Below are 22,039 nucleotides of genomic sequence, written 5' to 3'. Positions count from 1 at the left end.
TTCAAGGAAGCAGTTTCAGGGAAGCAATTTCAAGGAAGCAGTTTCAAGGAAGCAGTTTCAGGGAAGCAATTTCAGGGAAGCAATTTCAGGGAAGCAGTTTCAAGGAAACAGTTTAAAGGAAGCAGTTTCAAGGAAGCAATTTCAGGGAAGCAGTTTCAAGGAAACAGTTTCAAGGAAGCAATTTCAGGGAAGCAGTTTCAAGGAAGCAGTTTCAGGGAAGCAATTTCAGGGAAGCAATTTCAAGGATGCATTTTCAAGGAAGCAATTTCAAGGAAGCAGTTTCAAGGAAGCAGTTTCAAGGAAGCAGTTTCAGGGAAGCAGTTTCAAGGAAGCAGTTTCAAGGAAGCAGTTTCAGGGAAGCAATTTCAAGGAAGCAATTTCAGGGAAGCAATTTCAGGGAAGCAATTTCAGGGAAGCAGTTTCAGGGAAGCAGTTTCAGGGAAGCAGTTTCAGGGAAGCAATTTCAGGGAAGCATTTTCAGGGAAGCAATTTCAAGGAAGCAATTTCAAGGAAGCAATTTCAGGGATTCATTTTCAGGGAAGCAGTTTGAGGGAAGCAATTTCAGGGAAGCAGTTTCAGGGAAGCAATTTCAAGGAAGCAGTTTCAGGGAAGCAATTTCAAGGAAGCAGTTACAAGGAAGCAGTTTCAAGGAAGCAGTTTCAGGGAAGCAATTTCAAGGAAGCAATTTCAGGGAAGCAATTTCAGGGAAGCAATTTCAGGGAAGCAGTTTCAGGGAAGCAATTTCAGGGAAGCAGTTTCAAGGAAGCAGTTTCAAGGAAGCAGTTTCAGGGAAGCAATTTCAGGGAAGCAATTTCAGGGAAGCAGTTTCAAGAAAGCAGTTTCAGGGAAGCAGTTTCAAGGAAGCAATTTCAAGGAAGCAATTTCAGGGAAGCAGTTTCAGGGAAGCAATTTCAGGGAAGCAGTTTCAAGGAAGCAGTTTCAAGGAAGCAGTTTCAGGGAAGCAATTTCAGGGAAGCAATTTCAGGGAAGCAGTTTCAAGGAAACAGTTTCAAGGAAGCAGTTTCAAGGAAGCAATTTCAAGGAAGCAGTTTCAGGGAAGCAATTTCAAGGAAGCAGTTTCAAGGAAGCAGTTTCAGGGAAGCAATTTCAGGGAAGCAATTTCAGGGAAGCAGTTTCAAGGAAACAGTTTCAAGGAAGCAGTTTCAAGGAAGCAATTTCAGGGAAGCAGTTTCAAGGAAGCAGTTTCAAGGAAGCAGTTTCAGGAAAGCAGTTTCAAGGAAGCAGTTTCAAGGAAGCAATTTCAAGGAAGCAATTTAAGGGAAGCAGTTTCAAGGAAGCAGTTTCAGGGAAGCAATTTCAGGGAAGCAATTTCAGGGAAGCAGTTTCAGGGAAGCAGTTTCAGGGAAGCAGTTTCAGGGAAGCAATTTCAGGGAAGCAGTTTCAAGGAAGCAGTTTCAAGGAAGCAATTTCAGGGAAGCAGTTGCAAGGAAACAGTTTCAAGGAAGCAATTTCAGGGAAGCAGTTTCAAGGAAGCAGTTTCAGGGAAGCAATTTCAGGGAAGCAGTTTCAAGGAAACAGTTTCAAGGAAGCAATTTCAGGGAAGCAGTTTCAAGGAAGCAGTTTCAGGGAAGCAATTTCAGGGAAGCAATGTCAAGGATGCATTTTCAAGGAAGCAATTTCAAGGAAGCAGTTTCAAGGAAGCAGTTTCAAGGAAGCAGTTTCAGGGAAGCAGTTTCAAGGAAGCAGTTTCAAGGAAGCAGTTTCAGGGAAGCAATTTCAAGGAAGCAATTTCAGGGAAGCAATTTCAGGGAAGCAATTTCAGGGAAGCAGTTTCAGGGAAGCAGTTTCAGGGAAGCAGTTTCAGGGAAGCAATTTCAGGGAAGCATTTTCAGGGAAGCAATTTCAAGGAAGCAATTTCAAGGAAGCAATTTCAGGGATTCATTTTCAGGGAAGCAGTTTGAGGGAAGCAATTTCAGGGAAGCAGTTTCAGGGAAGCAATTTCAAGGAAGCAGTTTCAGGGAAGCAATTTCAAGGAAGCAGTTACAAGGAAGCATTTTCAGGGAAGCAGTTTCCTGGAAGCAGTTTCAAGGAAGCAATTTCAAGGAAGCAATTTCAGGGAAGCAATTTCAAGGATGCATTTTCAAGGAAGCAATTTCAAGGAAGCAGTTTCAAGGAAGCAGTTTCAAGGAAGCAGTTTCAGGGAAGCAGTTTCAAGGAAGCAGTTTCAAGGAAGCAGTTTCAAGGAAGCAGTTTCAGGGAAGCAATTTCAGGGAAGCAATTTCAGGGAAGCAATTTCAGGGAAGCAGTTTCAAGGAAGCAGTTTCAGGGAAGCAGTTTCAGGGAAGCAATTTCAGGGAAGCAATTTCAGGGAAGCAATTTCAAGGAAGCAATTTCAAGGAAGCAATTTCAGGGATTCATTTTCAGGGAAGCAGTTTCAGGGAAGCAGTTTCAGGGAAGCAGTTTCAGGGAAGCAAATTCAGGGAAGCAGTTTCAGGGAAGCAATTTCAGGGAAGCAGTTTCAGGGAAGCAATTTCAGGGAAGCAGTTTCAAGGAAACAGTTTCAAGGAAGCAGTTTCAAGGAAGCAGTTTCAAGGAAGCAGTTTCAGGGAAGCAATTTCAAGGAAGCAATTTCAGGGAAGCAATTTCAGGGAAGCAGTTTCAAGGAAGCAGTTTCAGGGAAGCAATTTCAAGGAAGCAGTTTCAGGGAAGCAATTTCAAGGAAGCAGTTTCAAGGAAGCAGTTTCAAGGAAGCAGTTTCAGGGAAGCAATTTCAGGGAAGCAATTTCAGGGAAGCAATTTCAGGGAAGCAGTTTCAAGGAAGCAGTTTCAAGGAAGCAGTTTCAGGGAAGCAGTTGCAAGGAAGCAGTTTCAAGGAAGCAATTTCAAGGAAGCAATTTAAGGGAAGCAGTTTCAAGGAAGCAGTTTCAGGGAAGCAATTTCAGGGAAGCAGTTTCAGGGAAGCAGTTTCAGGGAAGCAGTTTCAGGGAAGCAATTTCAGGGAAGCAGTTTCAAGGAAGCAGTTTCAAGGAAGCAGTTTCAGGGAAGCAATTTCAGGGAAGCAATTTCAGGGAAGCAGTTTCAAGAAAGCAGTTTCAGGGAAGCAGTTTCAAGGAAGCAGTTTCAGGGAAGCAATTTCAAGGAAGCAATTTCAGGGAAGCAGTTTCAGGGAAGCAATTTCAGGGAAGCAGTTTCAAGGAAGCAGTTTCAAGGAAGCAGTTTCAGGGAAGCAATTTCAGGGAAGCAATTTCAGGGAAGCAGTTTCAAGGAAACAGTTTCAAGGAAGCTGTTTCAAGGAAGCAATTTCAAGGAAGCAGTTTCAGGGAAGCAATTTCAAGGAAGCAGTTTCAGGGAAGCAATTTCAGGGAAGCAATTTCAGGGAAGCAGTTTCAAGGAAACAGTTTCAAGGAAGCAATTTCAGGGAAGCAGTTTCAAGGAAGCAGTTTCAGGGAAGCAGTTTCAGGGAAGCAGTTTCAAGGAAGCAATTTCAAGGAAGCAATTTCAGGGAAGCAATTTCAAGGATGCATTTTCAAGGAAGCAATTTCAAGGAAGCAGTTTCAAGGAAGCAGTTTCAAGGAAGCAGTTTCAAGGAAGCAGTTTCAGGGAAGCAGTTTCAAGGAAGCAGTTTCAAGGAAGCAGTTTCAGGGAAGCAATTTCAGGGAAGCAATTTCAGGGAAGCAATTTCAGGGAAGCAATTTCAGGGAAGCAGTTTCAGGGAAGCAGTTTCAGGGAAGCAATTTCAGGGAAGCAATTTAAGGGAAGCAATTTCAAGGAAGCAATTTCAAGGAGGCAATTTCAGGGATTCATTTTCAGGGAAGCAGTTTCAGGGAAGCAGTTTCAGGGAATCATTTTCAGGGAAGCAGTTTCAGGGAAGCAGTTTCAGGGAAGCAATTTCAGGGAAGCAGTTTCAGGGAAGCAATTTCAGGGAAGCAGTTTCAGGGAAGCAATTTCAAGGAAGCAGTTTCAAGGAAGCAGTTTCAAGGAAGCAGTTTCAGGGAAGCAATTTCAAGGAAGCAGTTTCAGGGAAGCAATTTCAGGGAAGCAATTTCAGGGATTCATTTTCAGGGAAGCAGTTTCAGGGAATCATTTTCAGGGAAGCAGTTTCAAGGAAACAGTTTCAAGGAAGCAGTTTCAAGCAAGCAGTTTCAAGGAAGCAGTTTCAGGGAAGCAATTTCAAGGAAGCAATTTCAGGGAAGCAATTTCAGGGAAGCAGTTTCAAGGAAGCAGTTTCAGGGAAGCAATTTCGAGGAAGCAGTTTCAGGGAAGCAATTTCAAGGAAGCAGTTTCAAGGAAGCAGTTTCAGGGAAGCAGTTTCAGGGAAGCAATTTCAAGGAAGCAATTTCAGGGAAGCAATTTCAGGGAAGCAATTTCAGGGAAGCAATTTCAGGGAAGCAGTTTCAAGGAAGCAGTTTCAGGGAAGCAGTTTCAGGGAAGCAATTTCAGGGAAGCATTTTCAGGGAAGCAGTTTCAAGGAAGCAGTTTCAAGGAAGCAGTTTCAGGGAAGCAATTTCAGGGAAGCATTTTCAGGGAAGCAGTTTCAGGGAAGCAATTTCAGGGAAGCAGTTTCAGGGAAGCAGTTTCAAGGAAGCAGTTTCAGGGAAGCAATTTCAGGGAAGCAATTTCAGGGAAGCAATTTCAGGGAAGCAGTTTCAAGGAAGCAGTTTCAGGGAAGCAATTTCAGGGAAGCAATTTCAGGGAAGCAGTTTCAGGGAAGCAATTTCAGGGAAGCAGTTTCAAGGAAGCAGTTTCAAGGAAGCAGTTTCAGGGAAGCAATTTCAGGGAAGCAATTTCAGGGTAGCAGTTTCAAGAAAGCAGTTTCAGGGAAGCAGTTTCAAGGAAGCAGTTTCAAGGAAGCAGTTTCAGGGAAGCAATTTCAAGGAAGCAATTTCAAGGAAGCAATTTCAGGGAAGCAGTTTCAGGGAAGCAATTTCAGGGAAGCAGTTTCAAGGAAGCAGTTTCAAGGAAGCAGTTTCAGGGAAGCAATTTCAGGGAAGCAATTTCAGGGTAGCAGTTTCAAGGAAACAGTTTCAAGGAAGCAGTTTCAAGGAAGCAATTTCAAGGAAGCAGTTTCAGGGAAGCAATTTCAAGGAAGCAGTTTCAAGGAAGCAGTTTCAGGGAAGCAATTTCAGGGAAGCAATTTCAGGGAAGCAGTTTCAAGGAAACAGTTTAAAGGAAGCAGTTTCAAGGAAGCAATTTCAGGGAACCAGTTTCAAGGAAACAGTTTCAAGGAAGCAATTTCAGGGAAGCAGTTTCAAGGAAGCAATTTCAAGGAAGCAGTTTCAGGGAAGCAATTTCAGGGAAGCAGTTTCAGGGAAGCAATTTCAAGGAAGCATTTTCAGGGAAGCAGTTTCCTGGAAGCAGTTTCAAGGAAGCAATTTCAAGGAAGCAATTTCAGGGAAGCAATTTCAAGGATGCATTTTCAGGGAAGCAGTTTCCTGGAAGCAGTTTCAAGGAAGCAGTTTCAGGGAAGCAATTACAGGGAAGCAGTTTCAGGGAAGCAATTTCAAGGAAGCATTTTCAGGGAAGCAGTTTCCTGGAAGCAGTTTCAAGGAAGCAATTTCAAGGAAGCAATTTCAGGGAAGCAGTTTCCTGGAAGCAGTTACAAGGACGCAGTTTCAGGGAAGCAGTTTCAGGGAAGCAGTTTCAGGGAAGGAATTTCAAGGAAGCAGTTTCAGGGAAGCAGTTTCAGGGAATCAGTTTCAAGGAAGCAGTTTCAAGGAAGCAGTTTCAAGGAAGCAGTTTCAGGGAAGCAATTTCAAGGAAGCAATTTCAGGGAAGCAATTTCAGGGAAGCAGTTTCAAGGAAGCAGTTTCAGGGAAGCAATTTCAAGGAAGCAGTTTCAGGGAAGCAATTTCAAGGAAGCAGTTTCAAGGAAGCAATTTCAGGGAAGCAATTTCAGGGAAGCAGTTTCAAGGAAGCAGTTTCAGGGAAGCAATTTCAGGGAAGCAATTTCAGGGAAGCAGTTTCAAGGAAGCAGTTTCAAGGAAGCAGTTTCAGGAAAGCAGTTTCAAGGAAGCAGTTTCAAGGAAGCAATTTCAAGGAAGCAATTTAAGGGAAGCAGTTTCAAGGAAGCAGTTTCAAGGAAGCAGTTTCAGGGAAGCAATTTCAGGGAAGCAGTTTCAAGAAAGCAGTTTCAGGGAAGCCGTTTCAAGGAAGCAATTTCAAGGAAGCAATTTCAGGGAAGCAGTTTCAGGGAAGCAATTTCAGGGAAGCAGTTTCAAGGAAGCAGTTTCAAGGAAGCAGTTTCAGGGAAGCAATTTCAGGGAAGCAATTTCAGGGAAGCAGTTTCAAGGAAACAGTTTCAAGGAAGCAGTTTCAAGGAAGCAATTTCAAGGAAGCAGTTTCAGGGAAGCAATTTCAAGGAAGCAGTTTCAAGGAAGCAGTTTCAGGGAAGCAATTTCAGGGAAGCAATTTCAGGGAAGCAGTTTCAAGGAAACAGTTTCAAGGAAGCAGTTTCTAGGAAGCAATTTCAGGGAAGCAGTTTCAAGGAAACAGTTTCAAGGAAGCAATTTCAGGGAAGCAGTTTCAAGGAAGCAGTTTCAGGGAAGCAGTTTCAGGGAAGCAGTTTCAAGGAAGCAATTTCAAGGAAGCAATTTCAGGGAAGCAATTTCAAGGATGCATTTTCAAGGAAGCAATTTCAAGGAAGCAGTTTCAAGGAAGCAGTTTCAAGGAAGCAGTTTCAGGGAAGCAGTTTCAAGGAAGCAGTTTCAAGGAAGCAGTTTCAGGGAAGCAATTTCAAGGAAGCAATTTCAGGGAAGCAATTTCAGGGAAGCAATTTCAGGGAAGCAGTTTCAGGGAAGCAGTTTCAAGGAAGCAGTTTCAGGGAAGCAATTTCAAGGAAGCAGTTTCAGGGAAGCAATTTCAAGGAAGCAGTTTCAAGGAAGCAGTTTCAGGGAAGCAATTTCAGGGAAGCAGTTTCAAGGGAGCAGTTTCAGGGAAGCAATTTCAGGGAAGCAATTTCAGGGAAGCAGTTTCAAGGAAGCAGTTTCAAGGAAGCAGTTTCAGGAAAGCAGTTTCAAGGAAGCAGTTTCAAGGAAGCAATTTCAAGGAAGCAATTTAAGGGAAGCAGTTTCAAGGAAGCAGTTTCAGGGAAGCAATTTCAGGGAAGCAATTTCAGGGAAGCAGTTTCAGGGAAGCAGTTTCAGGGAAGCAGTTTCAGGGAAGCAATTTCAGGGAAGCAGTTTCAAGGAAGCAGTTTCAAGGAAGCAGTTTCAGGGAAGCAATTTCAGGGAAGCAATTTCAGGGAAGCAGTTTCAGGGAAGCAATTTCAGGGAAGCAGTTTCAAGGAAGCAGTTTCAGGGAAGCAATTTCAGGGAAGCAATTTCAGGGAAGCAATTTCAGGGAAGGAGTTTCAAGGAAACAGTTTCAAGGAAGCAGTTTCAAGGAAGCAATTTCAAGGAAGCAGTTTCAGGGAAGCAATTTCAAGGAAGCAGTTTCAAGGATGCAGTTTCAGGGAAGCAATTTCAGGGAAGCAATTTCAGGGAAGCAGTTTCAAGGAAACAGTTTAAAGGAAGCAGTTTCAAGGAAGCAATTTCAGGGAAGCAGTTTCAAGGAAACAGTTTCAAGGAAGCAATTTCAGGGAAGCAGTTTCAAGGAAGCAGTTTCAGGGAAGCAATTTCAGGGAAGCAATTTCAAGGATGCATTTTCAAGGAAGCAATTTCAAGGAAGCAGTTTCAAGGAAGCAGTTTCAAGGAAGCAGTTTCAGGGAAGCAGTTTCAAGGAAGCAGTTTCAAGGAAGCAGTTTCAGGGAAGCAATTTCAAGGAAGCAATTTCAGGGAAGCAATTTCAGGGAAGCAATTTCAGGGAAGCAGTTTCAGGGAAGCAGTTTCAGGGAAGCAGTTTCAGGGAAGCAATTTCAGGGAAGCATTTTCAGGGAAGCAATTTCAAGGAAGCAATTTCAAGGAAGCAATTTCAGGGATTCATTTTCAGGGAAGCAGTTTGAGGGAAGCAATTTCAGGGAAGCAGTTTCAGGGAAGCAATTTCAAGGAAGCAGTTTCAGGGAAGCAATTTCAAGGAAGCAGTTACAAGGAAGCAGTTTCAAGGAAGCAGTTTCAGGGAAGCAATTTCAAGGAAGCAATTTCAGGGAAGCAATTTCAGGGAAGCAATTTCAGGGAAGCAGTTTCAGGGAAGCAATTTCAGGGAAGCAGTTTCAAGGAAGCAGTTTCAAGGAAGCAGTTTCAGGGAAGCAATTTCAGGGAAGCAATTTCAGGGAAGCAGTTTCAAGAAAGCAGTTTCAGGGAAGCAGTTTCAAGGAAGCAATTTCAAGGAAGCAATTTCAGGGAAGCAGTTTCAGGGAAGCAATTTCAGGGAAGCAGTTTCAAGGAAGCAGTTTCAAGGAAGCAGTTTCAGGGAAGCAATTTCAGGGAAGCAATTTCAGGGAAGCAGTTTCAAGGAAACAGTTTCAAGGAAGCAGTTTCAAGGAAGCAATTTCAAGGAAGCAGTTTCAGGGAAGCAATTTCAAGGAAGCAGTTTCAAGGAAGCAGTTTCAGGGAAGCAATTTCAGGGAAGCAATTTCAGGGAAGCAGTTTCAAGGAAACAGTTTCAAGGAAGCAGTTTCAAGGAAGCAATTTCAGGGAAGCAGTTTCAAGGAAGCAGTTTCAAGGAAGCAGTTTCAGGAAAGCAGTTTCAAGGAAGCAGTTTCAAGGAAGCAATTTCAAGGAAGCAATTTAAGGGAAGCAGTTTCAAGGAAGCAGTTTCAGGGAAGCAATTTCAGGGAAGCAATTTCAGGGAAGCAGTTTCAGGGAAGCAGTTTCAGGGAAGCAGTTTCAGGGAAGCAATTTCAGGGAAGCAGTTTCAAGGAAGCAGTTTCAAGGAAGCAATTTCAGGGAAGCAGTTTCAAGGAAACAGTTTCAAGGAAGCAATTTCAGGGAAGCAGTTTCAAGGAAGCAGTTTCAGGGAAGCAATTTCAGGGAAGCAATTTCAAGGATGCATTTTCAAGGAAGCAATTTCAAGGAAGCAGTTTCAAGGAAGCAGTTTCAAGGAAGCAGTTTCAGGGAAGCAGTTTCAAGGAAGCAGTTTCAAGGAAGCAGATTCAGGGAAGCAATTTCAAGGAAGCAATTTCAGGGAAGCAATTTCAGGGGAGCAATTTCAGGGAAGCAGTTTCAGGGAAGCAGTTTCAGGGAAGCAGTTTCAGGGAAGCAATTTCAGGGAAGCATTTTCAGGGAAGCAATTTCAAGGAAGCAATTTCAAGGAAGCAATTTCAGGGATTCATTTTCAGGGAAGCAGTTTGAGGGAAGCAATTTCAGGGAAGCAGTTTCAGGGAAGCAATTTCAAGGAAGCAGTTTCAGGGAAGCAATTTCAAGGAAGCAGTTACAAGGAAGCAGTTTCAAGGAAGCAGTTTCAGGGAAGCAATTTCAAGGAAGCAATTTCAGGGAAGCAATTTCAGGGAAGCAATTTCAGGGAAGCAGTTTCAGGGAAGCAATTTCAGGGAAGCAGTTTCAAGGAAGCAGTTTCAAGGAAGCAGTTTCAGGGAAGCAATTTCAGGGAAGCAATTTCAGGGAAGCAGTTTCAAGAAAGCAGTTTCAGGGAAGCAGTTTCAAGGAAGCAATTTCAAGGAAACAATTTCAGGGAAGCAGTTTCAGGGAAGCAATTTCAGGGAAGCAGTTTCAAGGAAGCAGTTTCAAGGAAGCAGTTTCAGGGAAGCAATTTCAGGGAAGCAATTTCAGGGAAGCAGTTTCAAGGAAACAGTTTCAAGGAAGCAGTTTCAAGGAAGCAATTTCAAGGAAGCAGTTTCAGGGAAGCAATTTCAAGGAAGCAGTTTCAAGGAAGCAGTTTCAGGGAAGCAATTTCAGGGAAGCAATTTCAGGGAAGCAGTTTCAAGGAAACAGTTTCAAGGAAGCAGTTTCAAGGAAGCAATTTCAGGGAAGCAGTTTCAAGGAAGCAGTTTCAAGGAAGCAGTTTCAGGAAAGCAGTTTCAAGGAAGCAGTTTCAAGGAAGCAATTTCAAGGAAGCAATTTAAGGGAAGCAGTTTCAAGGAAGCAGTTTCAGGGAAGCAATTTCAGGGAAGCAATTTCAGGGAAGCAGTTTCAGGGAAGCAGTTTCAGGGAAGCAGTTTCAGGGAAGCAATTTCAGGGAAGCAGTTTCAAGGAAGCAGTTTCAAGGAAGCAGTTTCAGGGAAGCAATTTCAGGGAAGCAATTTCAGGGAAGCAGTTTCAGGGAAGCAATTTCAGGGAAGCAGTTTCAAGGAAGCAGTTTCAAGGAAGCAATTTCAGGGAAGCAATTTCAGGGAAGCAGTTTCAAGGAAACAGTTTCAAGGAAGCAGTTTCAAGGAAGCAATTTCAAGGAAGCAGTTTCAGGGAAGCAATTTCAAGGAAGCAGTTTCAAGGAAGCAGTTTCAGGGAAGCAATTTCAGGGAAGCAATTTTAGGGAAGCAATTTCAAGGAAACAGTTTAAAGGAAGCAGTTTCAAGGAAGCAATTTCAGGGAAGCAGTTTCAAGGAAACAGTTTCAAGGAAGCAATTTCAGGGAAGCAGTTTCAAGGAAGCAGTTTCAGGGAAGCAATTTCAGGGAAGCAATTTCAAGGATGCATTTTCAAGGAAGCAATTTCAAGGAAGCAGTTTCAAGGAAGCAGTTTCAAGGAAGCAGTTTCAGGGAAGCAGTTTCAAGGAAGCAGTTTCAAGGAAGCAGTTTCAGGGAAGCAATTTCAAGGAAGCAATTTCAGGGAAGCAATTTCAGGGAAGCAATTTCAGGGAAGCAGTTTCAGGGAAGCAGTTTCAGGGAAGCAGTTTCAGGGAAGCAATTTCAGGGAAGCATTTTCAGGGAAGCAATTTCAAGGAAGCAATTTCAAGGAAGCAATTTCAAGGAAGCAATTTCAGGGATTCATTTTCAGGGAAGCAGTTTGAGGGAAGCAATTTCAGGGAAGCAGTTTCAGGGAAGCAATTTCAAGGAAGCAGTTTCAGGGAAGCAATTTCAAGGAAGCAGTTACAAGGAAGCAGTTTCAAGGAAGCAGTTTCAGGGAAGCAATTTCAAGGAAGCAATTTCAGGGAAGCAATTTCAGGGAAGCAATTTCAGGGAAGCAGTTTCAGGGAAGCAATTTCAGGGAAGCAGTTTCAAGGAAGCAGTTTCAAGGAAGCAGTTTCAGGGAAGCAATTTCAGGGAAGCAATTTCAGGGAAGCAGTTTCAAGAAAGCAGTTTCAGGGAAGCAGTTTCAAGGAAGCAATTTCAAGGAAGCAATTTCAGGGAAGCAGTTTCAGGGAAGCAATTTCAGGGAAGCAGTTTCAAGGAAGCAGTTTCAAGGAAGCAGTTTCAGGGAAGCAGTTTCAAGGAAACAGTTTCAAGGAAGCAGTTTCAAGGAAGCAATTTCAAGGAAGCAGTTTCAGGGAAGCAATTTCAAGGAAGCAGTTTCAAGGAAGCAGTTTCAGGGAAGCAATTTCAGGGAAGCAATTTCAGGGAAGCAGTTTCAAGGAAACAGTTTCAAGGAAGCAGTTTCAAGGAAGCAATTTCAGGGAAGCAGTTTCTAGGAAACAGTTTCAAGGAAGCAATTTCAGGGAAGCAGTTTCAAGGAAGCAGTTTCAGGGAAGCAGTTTCACGGAAGCAGTTTCAAGGAAGCAATTTCAAGGAAGCAATTTCAGGGAAGCAATTTCAAGGATGCATTTTCAAGGAAGCAATTTCAAGGAAGCAGTTTCAAGGAAGCAGTTTCAAGGAAGCAGTTTCAGGGAAGCAGTTTCAAGGAAGCAGTTTCAAGGAAGCAGTTTCAGGGAAGCAATTTCAAGGAAGCAATTTCAGGGAAGCAATTTCAGGGAAGCAATTTCAGGGAAGCAGTTTCAGGGAAGCAGTTTCAAGGAAGCAGTTTCAGGGAAGCAATTTCAAGGAAGCAGTTTCAGGGAAGCAATTTCAAGGAAGCAGTTTCAAGGAAGCTATTTCAGGGAAGCAATTTCAGGGAAGCAGTTTCAAGGAAGCAGTTTCAGGGAAGCAATTTCAGGGAAGCAATTTCAGGGAAGCAGTTTCAAGGAAGCAGTTTCAAGGAAGCAGTTTCAGGAAAGCAGTTTCAAGGAAGCAGTTTCAAGGAAGCAATTTCAAGGAAGCAATTTAAGGGAAGCAGTTTCAAGGAAGCAGTTTCAGGGAAGCAATTTCAGGGAAGCAATTTCAGGGAAGCAGTTTCAGGGAAGCAGTTTCAGGGAAGCAGTTTCAGGGAAGCAATTTCAGGGAAGCAGTTTCAAGGAAGCAGTTTCAAGGAAGCAGTTTCAGGGAAGCAATTTCAGGGAAGCAATTTCAGGGAAGCAATTTCAGGGAAGCAGTTTCAAGAAAGCAGTTTCAGGGAAGCAGTTTCAAGGAAGCAATTTCAAGGAAGCAATTTCAGGGAAGCAGTTTCAGGGAAGCAATTTCAGGGAAGCAGTTTCAAGGAAGCAGTTTCAAGGAAGCAGTTTCAGGGAAGCAATTTCAGGGAAGCAATTTCAGGGAAGCAGTTTCAAGGAAACAGTTTCAAGGAAGCAGTTTCAAGGAAGCAATTTCAAGGAAGCAGTTTCAGGGAAGCAATTTCAAGGAAGCAGTTTCAAGGAAGCAGTTTCAGGGAAGCAATTTCAGGGAAGCAATTTCAGGGAAGCAGTTTCAAGGAAACAGTTTCAAGGAAGCAATTTCAGGGAAGCAGTTTCAAGGAAGCAGTTTCAGGGAAGCAATTTCAGGGAAGCAATTTCAAGGATGCATTTTCAAGGAAGCAATTTCAAGGAAGCAGTTTCAAGGAAGCAGTTTCAAGGAAGCAGTTTCAGGGAAGCAGTTTCAAGGAAGCAGTTTCAAGGAAGCAGTTTCAGGGAATCAATTTCAAGGAAGCAATTTCAGGGAAGCAATTTCAGGGAAGCAGTTTCAGGGAAGCAGTTTCAGGGAAGCAGTTTCAGGGAAGCAATTTCAGGGAAGCAATTTCAGGGAAGCAATTTCAAGGAAGCAATTTCAAGGAAGCAATTTCAGGGATTCATTTTCAGGGAAGCAGTTTGAGGGAAGCAATTTCAGGGAAGCAGTTTCAGGGAAGCAATTTCAAGGAAGCAGTTTCAGGGAAGCAATTTCAAGGAAGCAGTTTCAAGGAAGCAGTTTCAAGGAAGCAGTTTCAGGGAAGCAATTTCAGGGAAGCAATTTCAGGGAAGCAATTTCAGGGAAGCAATTTCAGGGATTCATTTTCAGGGAAGCAGTTTCAGGGAATCATTTTCAGGGAAGCATTTTCAAGGAAACAGTTTCAAGGAAGCAGTTTCAAGGAAGCAGTTTCAAGGAAGCAGTTTCAGGGAAGCAATTTCAAGGAAGCAATTTCAGGGAAGCAATTTCAGGGAAGCAGTTTCAAGGAAGCAGTTTCAGGGAAGCAATTTCAAGGAAGCAGTTTCAGGGAAGCAATTTCAGGGAAGCAGTTTCAAGGAAGCAGTTTCAAGGAAGCAGTTTCAGGGAAGCAGTTTCAGGGAAGCAGTTTCAGGGAAGCAATTTCAGGGAAGCATTTTCAGGGGAGCAGTTTCAAGGAAGCAGTTTCAAGGAAGCAATTTCAGGGAAGCATTTTCAGGGAAGCAGTTTCAAGGAAGCAGTTTCAAGGAAGCAATTTCAGGGAAGCATTTTCAGGGAAGCAGTTTCAAGGAAGCAGTTTCAAGGAAGCAGTTTCAGGGAAGCAATTTCAGGGAAGCATTTTCAGGGAAGCAGTTTCATGGAAGCAATTTCAGGGAAGCAATTTCAGGGAAGCAGTTTCAGGGAAGCAGTTTCAAGGAAGCAGTTTCAGGGAAGCAATTTCAGGGAAGCAATTTCAGGGAAGCAATTTCAGGGAAGCAGTTTCAAGGAAGCAGTTTCAGGGAAGCAATTTCAGGGAAGCAATTTCAGGGAAGCAGTTTCAGGGAAGCAATTTCAGGGAAGCAGTTTCAAGGAAGCAGTTTCAAGGAAGCAGTTTCAGGGAAGCAATTTCAGGGAAGCAATTTCAGGGAAGCAGTTTCAAGAAAGCAGTTTCAGGGAAGCAGTTTCAAGGAAGCAGTTTCAAGGAAGCAGTTTCAGGGAAGCAATTTCAAGGAAGCAATTTCAAGGAAGCAATTTCAGGGAAGCAGTTTCCTGGAAGCAGTTCCAAGGACGCAGTTTCAGGGAAGCAGTTTCAGGGAAGCAGTTTCAGGGAAGCAGTTTCAGGGAAGCAGTTTCAGGGAAGGAATTTCAAGGAAGCAGTTTCAGGGAAGCAGTTTCAGGGAAGCAGTTTCAGGGAAGGAATTTCAAGGAAGCAGTTTCAGGGAAGCAGTTTCAGGGAATCAGTTTCAGGGAAGCAGTTTCAGGGAAGGAATTTCAAGGAAGCAGTTTCAGGGAAGCAGTTTCAGGGAATCAGTTTCAGGGAAGCCTGCCGGGCGCTTTTGTCCTCCTCGGAGCAGCTCTTTGAATGACAGAGGAGACACTGTGACTGGTCTTGTGATCGTCTCAGTATGTTAACTTTTCTTTGGACCCTTTTAAAAGCCAGTGAGTTGGATAAAGGGCAGGGATTAGAAATTTTGAGAATTAGTCCTGACCTGCTTGTAGACTAGAGAAAATGACCTCTCTTTGTCATGGAAACTTGCATCTCTTTAAAGAAAACACATATTTTAAAGGTGGCAGATTCCTATTGCCTCCTGGCTGTGAAGAATTCCTGCATCCAGTGTGGCTCCTGTTACCTCCTGTGTTTTGGGAAAGCCTGGAACCTGAAGAAAGCTTCTGCTGCTAAACTGCAGCCATGAGTCCTGAGCAGTCCTCTTGCTACACCCCTGCTGAAAGACCTATGTGATGCCTGCAGTAGCCGAATTGCCTTGAACGCCTACCCATCACAGACTGTTCATCAATCTCGCCTGGAGAGACTTTGAGTGGCATCTGACTATTCGACTCTGGGATACCTCACCCAACTGAAGAATTTCCTACCAGAACATGACAAACTGATTTATTTTATTATTCCCTCTGTTCCTAAGCAACAGCTGTAAACCAAACCCTTTTTTCTTGGTTAACTTGTTTTTTGGAATGTATATGTGTGTGCATGAGAGCTAGGGAAGTAAGGAGCTTTTATATTTATCGATTTATCTCATTAGTGATTAAGACATTTTATTATTTTTTGCCTAATAAATAGTTAATGTTGTTGTTGTTTTCAGAAACCTGGTTGGTGTGCTTTATTCTGGGGGATAAATAGCGTCTAATTGGTGATTCTTCGGTAGGTGGGAAAAATTTATTGATATGCTGTGACCTGTGGAGAAGTGGGACTGAATTAACAGTGCATTTCTCCCACCTTTGTTGCAACACCATGCATCACACAGGAGCAAAGGGAACAGGCAATTGTTAGTCTGACTTCTATCAGCCATCCTTATGGATCCAAATGTTGGTGCTGGAAATTGGGCCTCAATGCACCCAGATTACGTCTTTTGTCCCAGAGATGAGGATGATGGGGAGCTGAAGGAATTTGGGGAAATCATTGTGGAGAGTGGTGAAGACAAAACCACCAGTGGAGGCAAAGCAAGATGAGATATCTGCAATGTTAGAATCAGGATCATCTTCCTTTGTGCTAGGTATAATCATCTGTCAATTAATCCTACTCCCCGTCCATCCGAGTAGTCATGATTTTTTTCCATTTAAGCATTAATTTAATTCCCTTTTGAAAGTTATTATTGAATCTGCTTCCATTGCCCTTTCAGGCAGCGCATTCCAGATCACAACAACTTGCTACATAAAAAACTTCTCCTCTCCCCCTCTGGTTCGTTTGCCAATTACCTTAAATCCGTGTCCTCTGGTTACTGACCCTCCTGCTACTGGAAACAGTTTCTCCTTATTTATTCTATCAAAACCCCTCATGATTTTGAACAGCTCTAGTAAATCTCTCCCTAATCTTCTCTCTCTAAGGAGAACAATTCCAGTCTCTCTAATCTTTCCACATAACTGAAGTCCCTCATCTTTGGTACCATTCTAGTAAATCACCTCTGCACCCTCCCTAATCTCCAAGTATTTTTTCAGAGATCATAAATATATTATAATTTTCAAAAATCCTGATAGGTTGCCCACTCATGAAAATTTATTGAGGTTTGTGAACCTGTAGCATTATTAATCAACATCTGCATTGGATGCTGCTGTGATTTAAAGATTTTGCAGCCAGTGAGACTGAGACCTACCAGAGCAAGCATGTTGGGTAAGACAAGCTCGTCACTCTCATTCCCAGCCGACCGTTCAGGAGCAAAATGAAACTGCCGGTATGAACGATACGAAACTGTATAATTCTCATTAAAGGTTATATTGCCTTTTGGTCTGTACTCTCTGTGAAACAGGAAACATGGCAATGATTACAATATTTACAGTTTTATTTCCAAGTTTTATTAAGTATTTTAATTTCATGTTTCCCAGCCTTTAAAGGATAATTTATCCCATCAGTTGGTGCAAAGACTGCAACATTGTTCACCATGAACAAGGAAACGATCTCACTGTGCCTCCTGTGCTCACTAACAGTGGCCAGGAAGCTGAATGAGACCTTCTGTTATATATGTAAATATTGATATACTATCTGTAAAGTGTTAGGAACTAATTAGCTAGGAAATAGTTATTATGTGTAAGTGTTCTAGTAGGGGGCCACATTCACGGCTGCACTGGGGAGTCATGTTATATGTAACACAAGAACCAGTGGAATCAGGTTCTACAGTACAAAGCATGGCAATGAAATAAACAAGACTGACTCCAGCCTTTTCTAATTTTGAAGTGTGATTCTTTCCAACATCTGGGAACCAGAAACAGCATAAAGATGAAACACCTTCTAATCCTTCTTGGAGGTTTGAGTGGTGTTGATATGTGATGTGCTCACATTAGAACATAGAACATAGAACATAGAACAGTACAGCACAGTACAGGCCCTTCGGCCCACGATGTTGTGCCAAACCTTTAACCTACTCTAAGATCAAACTAACTACCTACCCTTCATTCAACTATCATCCATGTACCTATCCAAGAGTCGCTTAAATGTCCCTAATGTATCTGCTTCTACTACCACCGCTGGTAGCGCATTCCACGCACCCACCACTCTCTGTGTAAAGAACCTACCTCTGACATCTCCCCAAAACCCTCCTCCATCACCTTAAAATTATGCCCCCTGGTGATAGCTCTTTCCACCCTGGGAAAAAGTCTCTGGCTATCCACTCTATCTATGCCTCTCATCATCTTGTACCCCTCTATCAAGTCACCTCTCATCCTTCTTCGCTCCAATGAGAAAAGCCCTAGCTCCCTCAATCTTTCTTCGTAAGCCATGCCCTCCAGTCCAGGCAGCATCCTGGTAAATCTCCTCTGCACCCTCTCTAAAGCTTCCACATCCTTCCTAAAATGAGGCGACCAGAACTGAACACAATATTCCAAGTGTGGTTGAACCAGGGCCTTATAGAGCTGTAGCATAACCTCGCGGCTCTTAAACTCAATCCCCCTGTTAATGAAAGCCAACACACCATACGCCTTCTTAACAACCCTATCAACTTGGGTGGCAACTTTGAGCGATCTATGGACATGGACCCCAAGATCCCTCTGTTCCTCCACACTACCACGAATCCTGTCTTTAAGCCTGTATTCTGCATTCAGATTCGACCTTCCAAAATGAATCACTTCACACTTTTCCAGGTTGAACTCCATCTGCCACTTCTCAGCCCAGCTCTGCATCCTGTCAATGTCCCGTTGCAACCTACAACAGCCTTCCACACTATCCACAACTCCAGCAACCTTCGTGTCATTGGCAAACTTACTAACCCAGCCTTCCACTTCCTCATCCAAGTCATTTATAAAAATCACAAAGAGCAGAGGTCCCAGAACAGATCCCTGCGGAACACCACTGGTCACCGAGCTCCAGGCTGAATACTTTCCATCTACTACCACCCTCTGACTTCCATGGGCCAGCCAATTCTGTATCCAGACAGCCAACTTTCCCTGAATCCCATGCCTCCTCACTTTCTGAATGAGCCTACCATGGGGAACCTTATCAAACGCCTTGATAAAATCCATATACACCACATCCACTGCTCTTCCTTCATCAATGTGTTTTGTCACATCTTCAAAGAATTCAATAAGGCTTGTGAGGCATGACCTGCCCCTCACAAAGCCATGCTGACTATCTCTAATCAAACCATGCTTTTCCAAATAATCATAAATCCTGTCTCTCAGAATCCTCTCCAATAATTTGCCCACTACCGACATAAGACTGACTGGTCTATAATTCCCAGGGTTATCCCTATTCCCTTTCTTCAACAAGGGAATAACATTTGCCACCCTCCAATCATCTGGTACTACTCCAGTGGACAGTGAAGACGCAAAGATCATCGCCAAAGGCGCAGCAATCTCTTCCCTCACTTCCCGTAATATCCTTGGGTATATCCCGTCTGGCCCCGGGGACTTATCTGTCCTCATATCATTCAAAATTTCCAGCACATCCTCCCTCTTAACCTCAACCTGTTCGAGCATATCAGCCTGTTCCACACTGTCCTCACAAACAACCAGGTCCCTCTCACTAGTGAATACTGAAGCAAAGTATTCATTTAGGACCTCCCCTACCTCCTCCGACTCCAGGCACAAGTTCCCTCCACTATCCCTGATCGGCCCTACCCTCACTCTGGCCATCCTCTTGTTCCTCACATAAGTGTAGAACGCCTTGGGATTTTCCTTAATCCTACCCGCCAAGACTTTTTCATGTCCCCTTCTAGCTCACCTAAGTCCATTCTTCAGTTCCTTCCTGGCTACCTTGTAACCTTCTAGAGCCCTGTCTGATCCTTGCTTCCTCAACCTTAAGTAAGCTTCCTTCTTCCTCTTGACTAGCTGTTCCACATCTCTTGTCATCCAAGGTTCCTTCACCCTACCATCCCTTCCTTGCCTCATCGGGACAAACCTATAAAGCAGTCGCAGCAAGTGCTCCCTAAACAACCTCCACATTTAGAACATAGAACATAGAACATTACAGCGCAGTACAGGCCCTTCAGCCCTCAATGTTGCGCCGACCTGTGAAACCATCTGACCTACACTATTCCATTTTCATCCATATGTCTATCCAATGACCACTTAAATGCCCTTAAAGTTGGCGAGTCTACTACTGTTGCAGGCAGGGCGTTCCACGCCCCTACTACTCTCTGTGTAAAGAAACTACCTCTGACATCTGTCCTATATCTATCACCCCTCAACTTAAAGCTATGTCCCCTCGTGTTTGCCATCACCATCCGAAGAAAAAGGCTCTCACTATCCACCCTGTCCAACCCTCTGATTATCTTATATGTCTCTATTAAGTCACCTCTTCTCCTCCTTCTCTCTAACGAAAACAACCTCAAGTCCCTCAGCCTTTCCTCGTAAGACCTTCCCTCCATACCAGGCAACATCCTAGTAAATCTCCTCTGCACCTTTTCCAAAGCTTCCACATCCTTCCTATAATGCGGTGACCAGAACTGCACGCAATACTCCAGGCGCGGCCGCACCAGAGTTCTGTACAGCTGCAGCATGACCTCGTGGCTCCTAAACTCGATCCCCCTACTAATAAAAGCTAACACACCATATGCCTTCTTAACAGCTCTCTTAACCTGGGTGGCAACTTTCAGGGATTTATGTACCTGGACACCAAGATCTCTCTGCTCATCTACACTACCAAGAATCTTCCCATTAGCCCAGTATTCTGCAATCCTGTTACTCCTTCCGAAGTGAATCACCTCACACTTTTCCGCATTAAACTCCATTTGCCATCTCTCAGCCCAGCTCTGCAGCCTATCTATGTCCCTCTGTACCCTACAACATCCTTCGGCACTATCCACAACTCCACCGACCTTAGTGTCATCTGCAAATTTACTAACCCACCCTTCTACACCCTCTTCCAGGTCATTTATAAAAATGACAAACAGCAGTGGCCCCAAAACAGATCCTTGCGGTACACCACTAGAAACTATACTCCAGGATGAACATTTACCATCAACCACCACCCTCTGTCTTCTTTCAGCTAGCCAATTTCTGATCCAAAGCACTAATTCACCTTCAATCCCATACTTCTGTATTTTCTGCAATAGCCTACCGTGGGGAACTTTATCAAACGCCTTACTGAAATCCATATAGACCACATCCACGGCTTTACCCTCATCCACCTGTTTGGTCACCTTGTCAAAAAACTCAATAAGGTTTGTGAGGCACGACCTACCCTTCACAAAACCGTGCTGACTATCTCTAATGAACTTATTCTTTTCAAGATGATTATAAATCCTATCTCTTATAACCTTTTCCAACATTTTACCCACAACCGAAGTAAGGCTCACAGGTCTATAATTACCAGGGCTGTCTCTACTCCCCTTCTTGAACAAGGGGACAACATTTGCTCTCCTCCAGTCTTCCGGCACTATTCCTGTCGACAATGACGACATAAAAATCAAGGACAAAGGCTCTGCAATCTCCTCCCTGGCTTCCCAGAGAATCCTAGGATAAATCCCATCTGGCCCAGGGGACTTATCTATTTTCACACTTTCCAAAATTGCTAACACCTCCTCCTTGTGAACCTCAATCCCATCTAGCCTAGTAGTCTGAATCTCAGTATTCTCCTCGACAACATTTTCTTTCTCCACTGTAAATACTGACGAAAAATATTCATTTAACACTTCCCCTATCTCCTCCGATTCCACACACAACTTCCCACTACTATCCTTGATTGGCCCTAACCTATCTCTAGTCATTCTTTTATTCCTGATATACCTATAGAAAGCCTTAGGGTTTTCTTTGATCCTATCCGCCAATGACTTCTCGTGTCCTCTCCTTGCTCTTCTTATCTCTCCCTTTAGATCCTTCCTGGCTAGCTTGTAACTCTCAAGCGCCCTAACTGGGAACATCTGTTCCCAGTTTATGCTCTCCAGTTCCTGCCTAATAGCATTGTAATTCCCCCTCCCCCAATTAAATATTTTCCCATCCCGTCTGCTCCTGTCCCTCTCCTTGACTATAGTAAAGGTCAGGGAGTTGTGATCACTATCACCGAAATGCTCTCCCACCGAGAGATCTGCCACCTGGCCTGGTTCGTTGCCAAGCACCAAGTCCAACATAGTCTCCCCTCTAGTCGGCCTATGTACATATTGAGTCAGGAAACCTTCCTGGACACACCTGACAAAAACTGCTCCATCCAAACTATTTGCACTAAGGAGGTTCCAATCAATGTTAGGGAAGTTGAAGTCACCCATGACAACAACCCTGTTACTTCTGCACCTTTCCAAAATCTGCCTCCCAATCTGTTCCTCCGTGTCTCTGTTGCTATTGGGGGGTCTGTAGAAAACTCCCAACAAAGTGACTGCTCCTTTCCTGTTTCTGACTTCCACCCATAATGACTCAGTAGACAAACCCTCCTCGACGACCTCCCTTTCTGCAGCTGTGATACTATCCCTGATTAGCAATGCCACTCCCCCACCTCTTTTACCTCCCTCCCTATTCCTCTTGAAACATCTAAACCCCGGAACATCCAACATCCATTCCTGCCCCTGTGATATCCACGTCTCCGTAATGGCCACAACATCGTAGCTCCAAGTACTGATCCATGCTCTAAGTTCATCACCCTTATTTCTGACACTTCTTGCGTTAAAATAGACACACTTCAACCCATCATACTGGCTGCAACTTTGTCGTGTCAATTGTCTAACCTTCCTCACAGACTCTCTGCACTCGGTATCTGCCTGTTCAACAGCTACCCCATCCACTGATCCATAGCTCCGGTTCCCATCCCCCTGCCAAACTAGTTTAAACCCTCCCGAAGAGCTCTAGCAAACCTCCCGCCCAGGATATTGTTGCCCCTCCAGTTCAGATGCAACCTGTCCTTCTTGTACAGGTCCCACCTTCCCCAGAAGGTATCCCAATGATCCACATATCTGAATCCCTCCCTCCTACACCAGTTCTGTAGCCACGTGTTCAGCTGCACTTGCTCTCTGTTTCTAGCCTCACTAGCACGTGGCACCGGTAACAATCCTGAGATTACTAATCTGTTCGTCCTGCCTTTTAGCTTCCAACCTAACTCCCTATATTCACTTTTCAGGTCCTCATCCCTTTTCCTAGCTATGTCATTGGTACCGATATGTACCACGACTTCTGGCTGCTCCCCCTCCCCCTTAAGAATCCTGTAGACTCGATCCGAGACATCCCTGACCCTGGCACCCGGGAGGCAACATACCATCCGG

The 22,039-nt window shown here is 43.8% G+C and overlaps 1 protein-coding gene across 1 annotated transcript in view; it reads right to left on the bottom strand.

The window, feature by feature from the left end:
- Window positions 1–22,039, bottom strand: part of LOC137383041 (scavenger receptor class B member 1-like) — a 305,179-nt gene that overhangs the window by 262,740 nt on the left and 20,400 nt on the right. Inside the window, 1 exon segment of the mRNA XM_068055640.1 lies at window positions 16,016–16,157. Within this exon segment, the coding sequence (XP_067911741.1) occupies window positions 16,016–16,157 (142 nt within the window).

The sequence above is a fragment of the Heterodontus francisci genome, chromosome 23 (assembly GCF_036365525.1).
Source record: "Heterodontus francisci isolate sHetFra1 chromosome 23, sHetFra1.hap1, whole genome shotgun sequence".
NCBI classification, from domain to species: domain Eukaryota; kingdom Metazoa; phylum Chordata; class Chondrichthyes; order Heterodontiformes; family Heterodontidae; genus Heterodontus; species Heterodontus francisci.
This window is presented reverse-complemented; position numbering and strand designations above follow the sequence as displayed.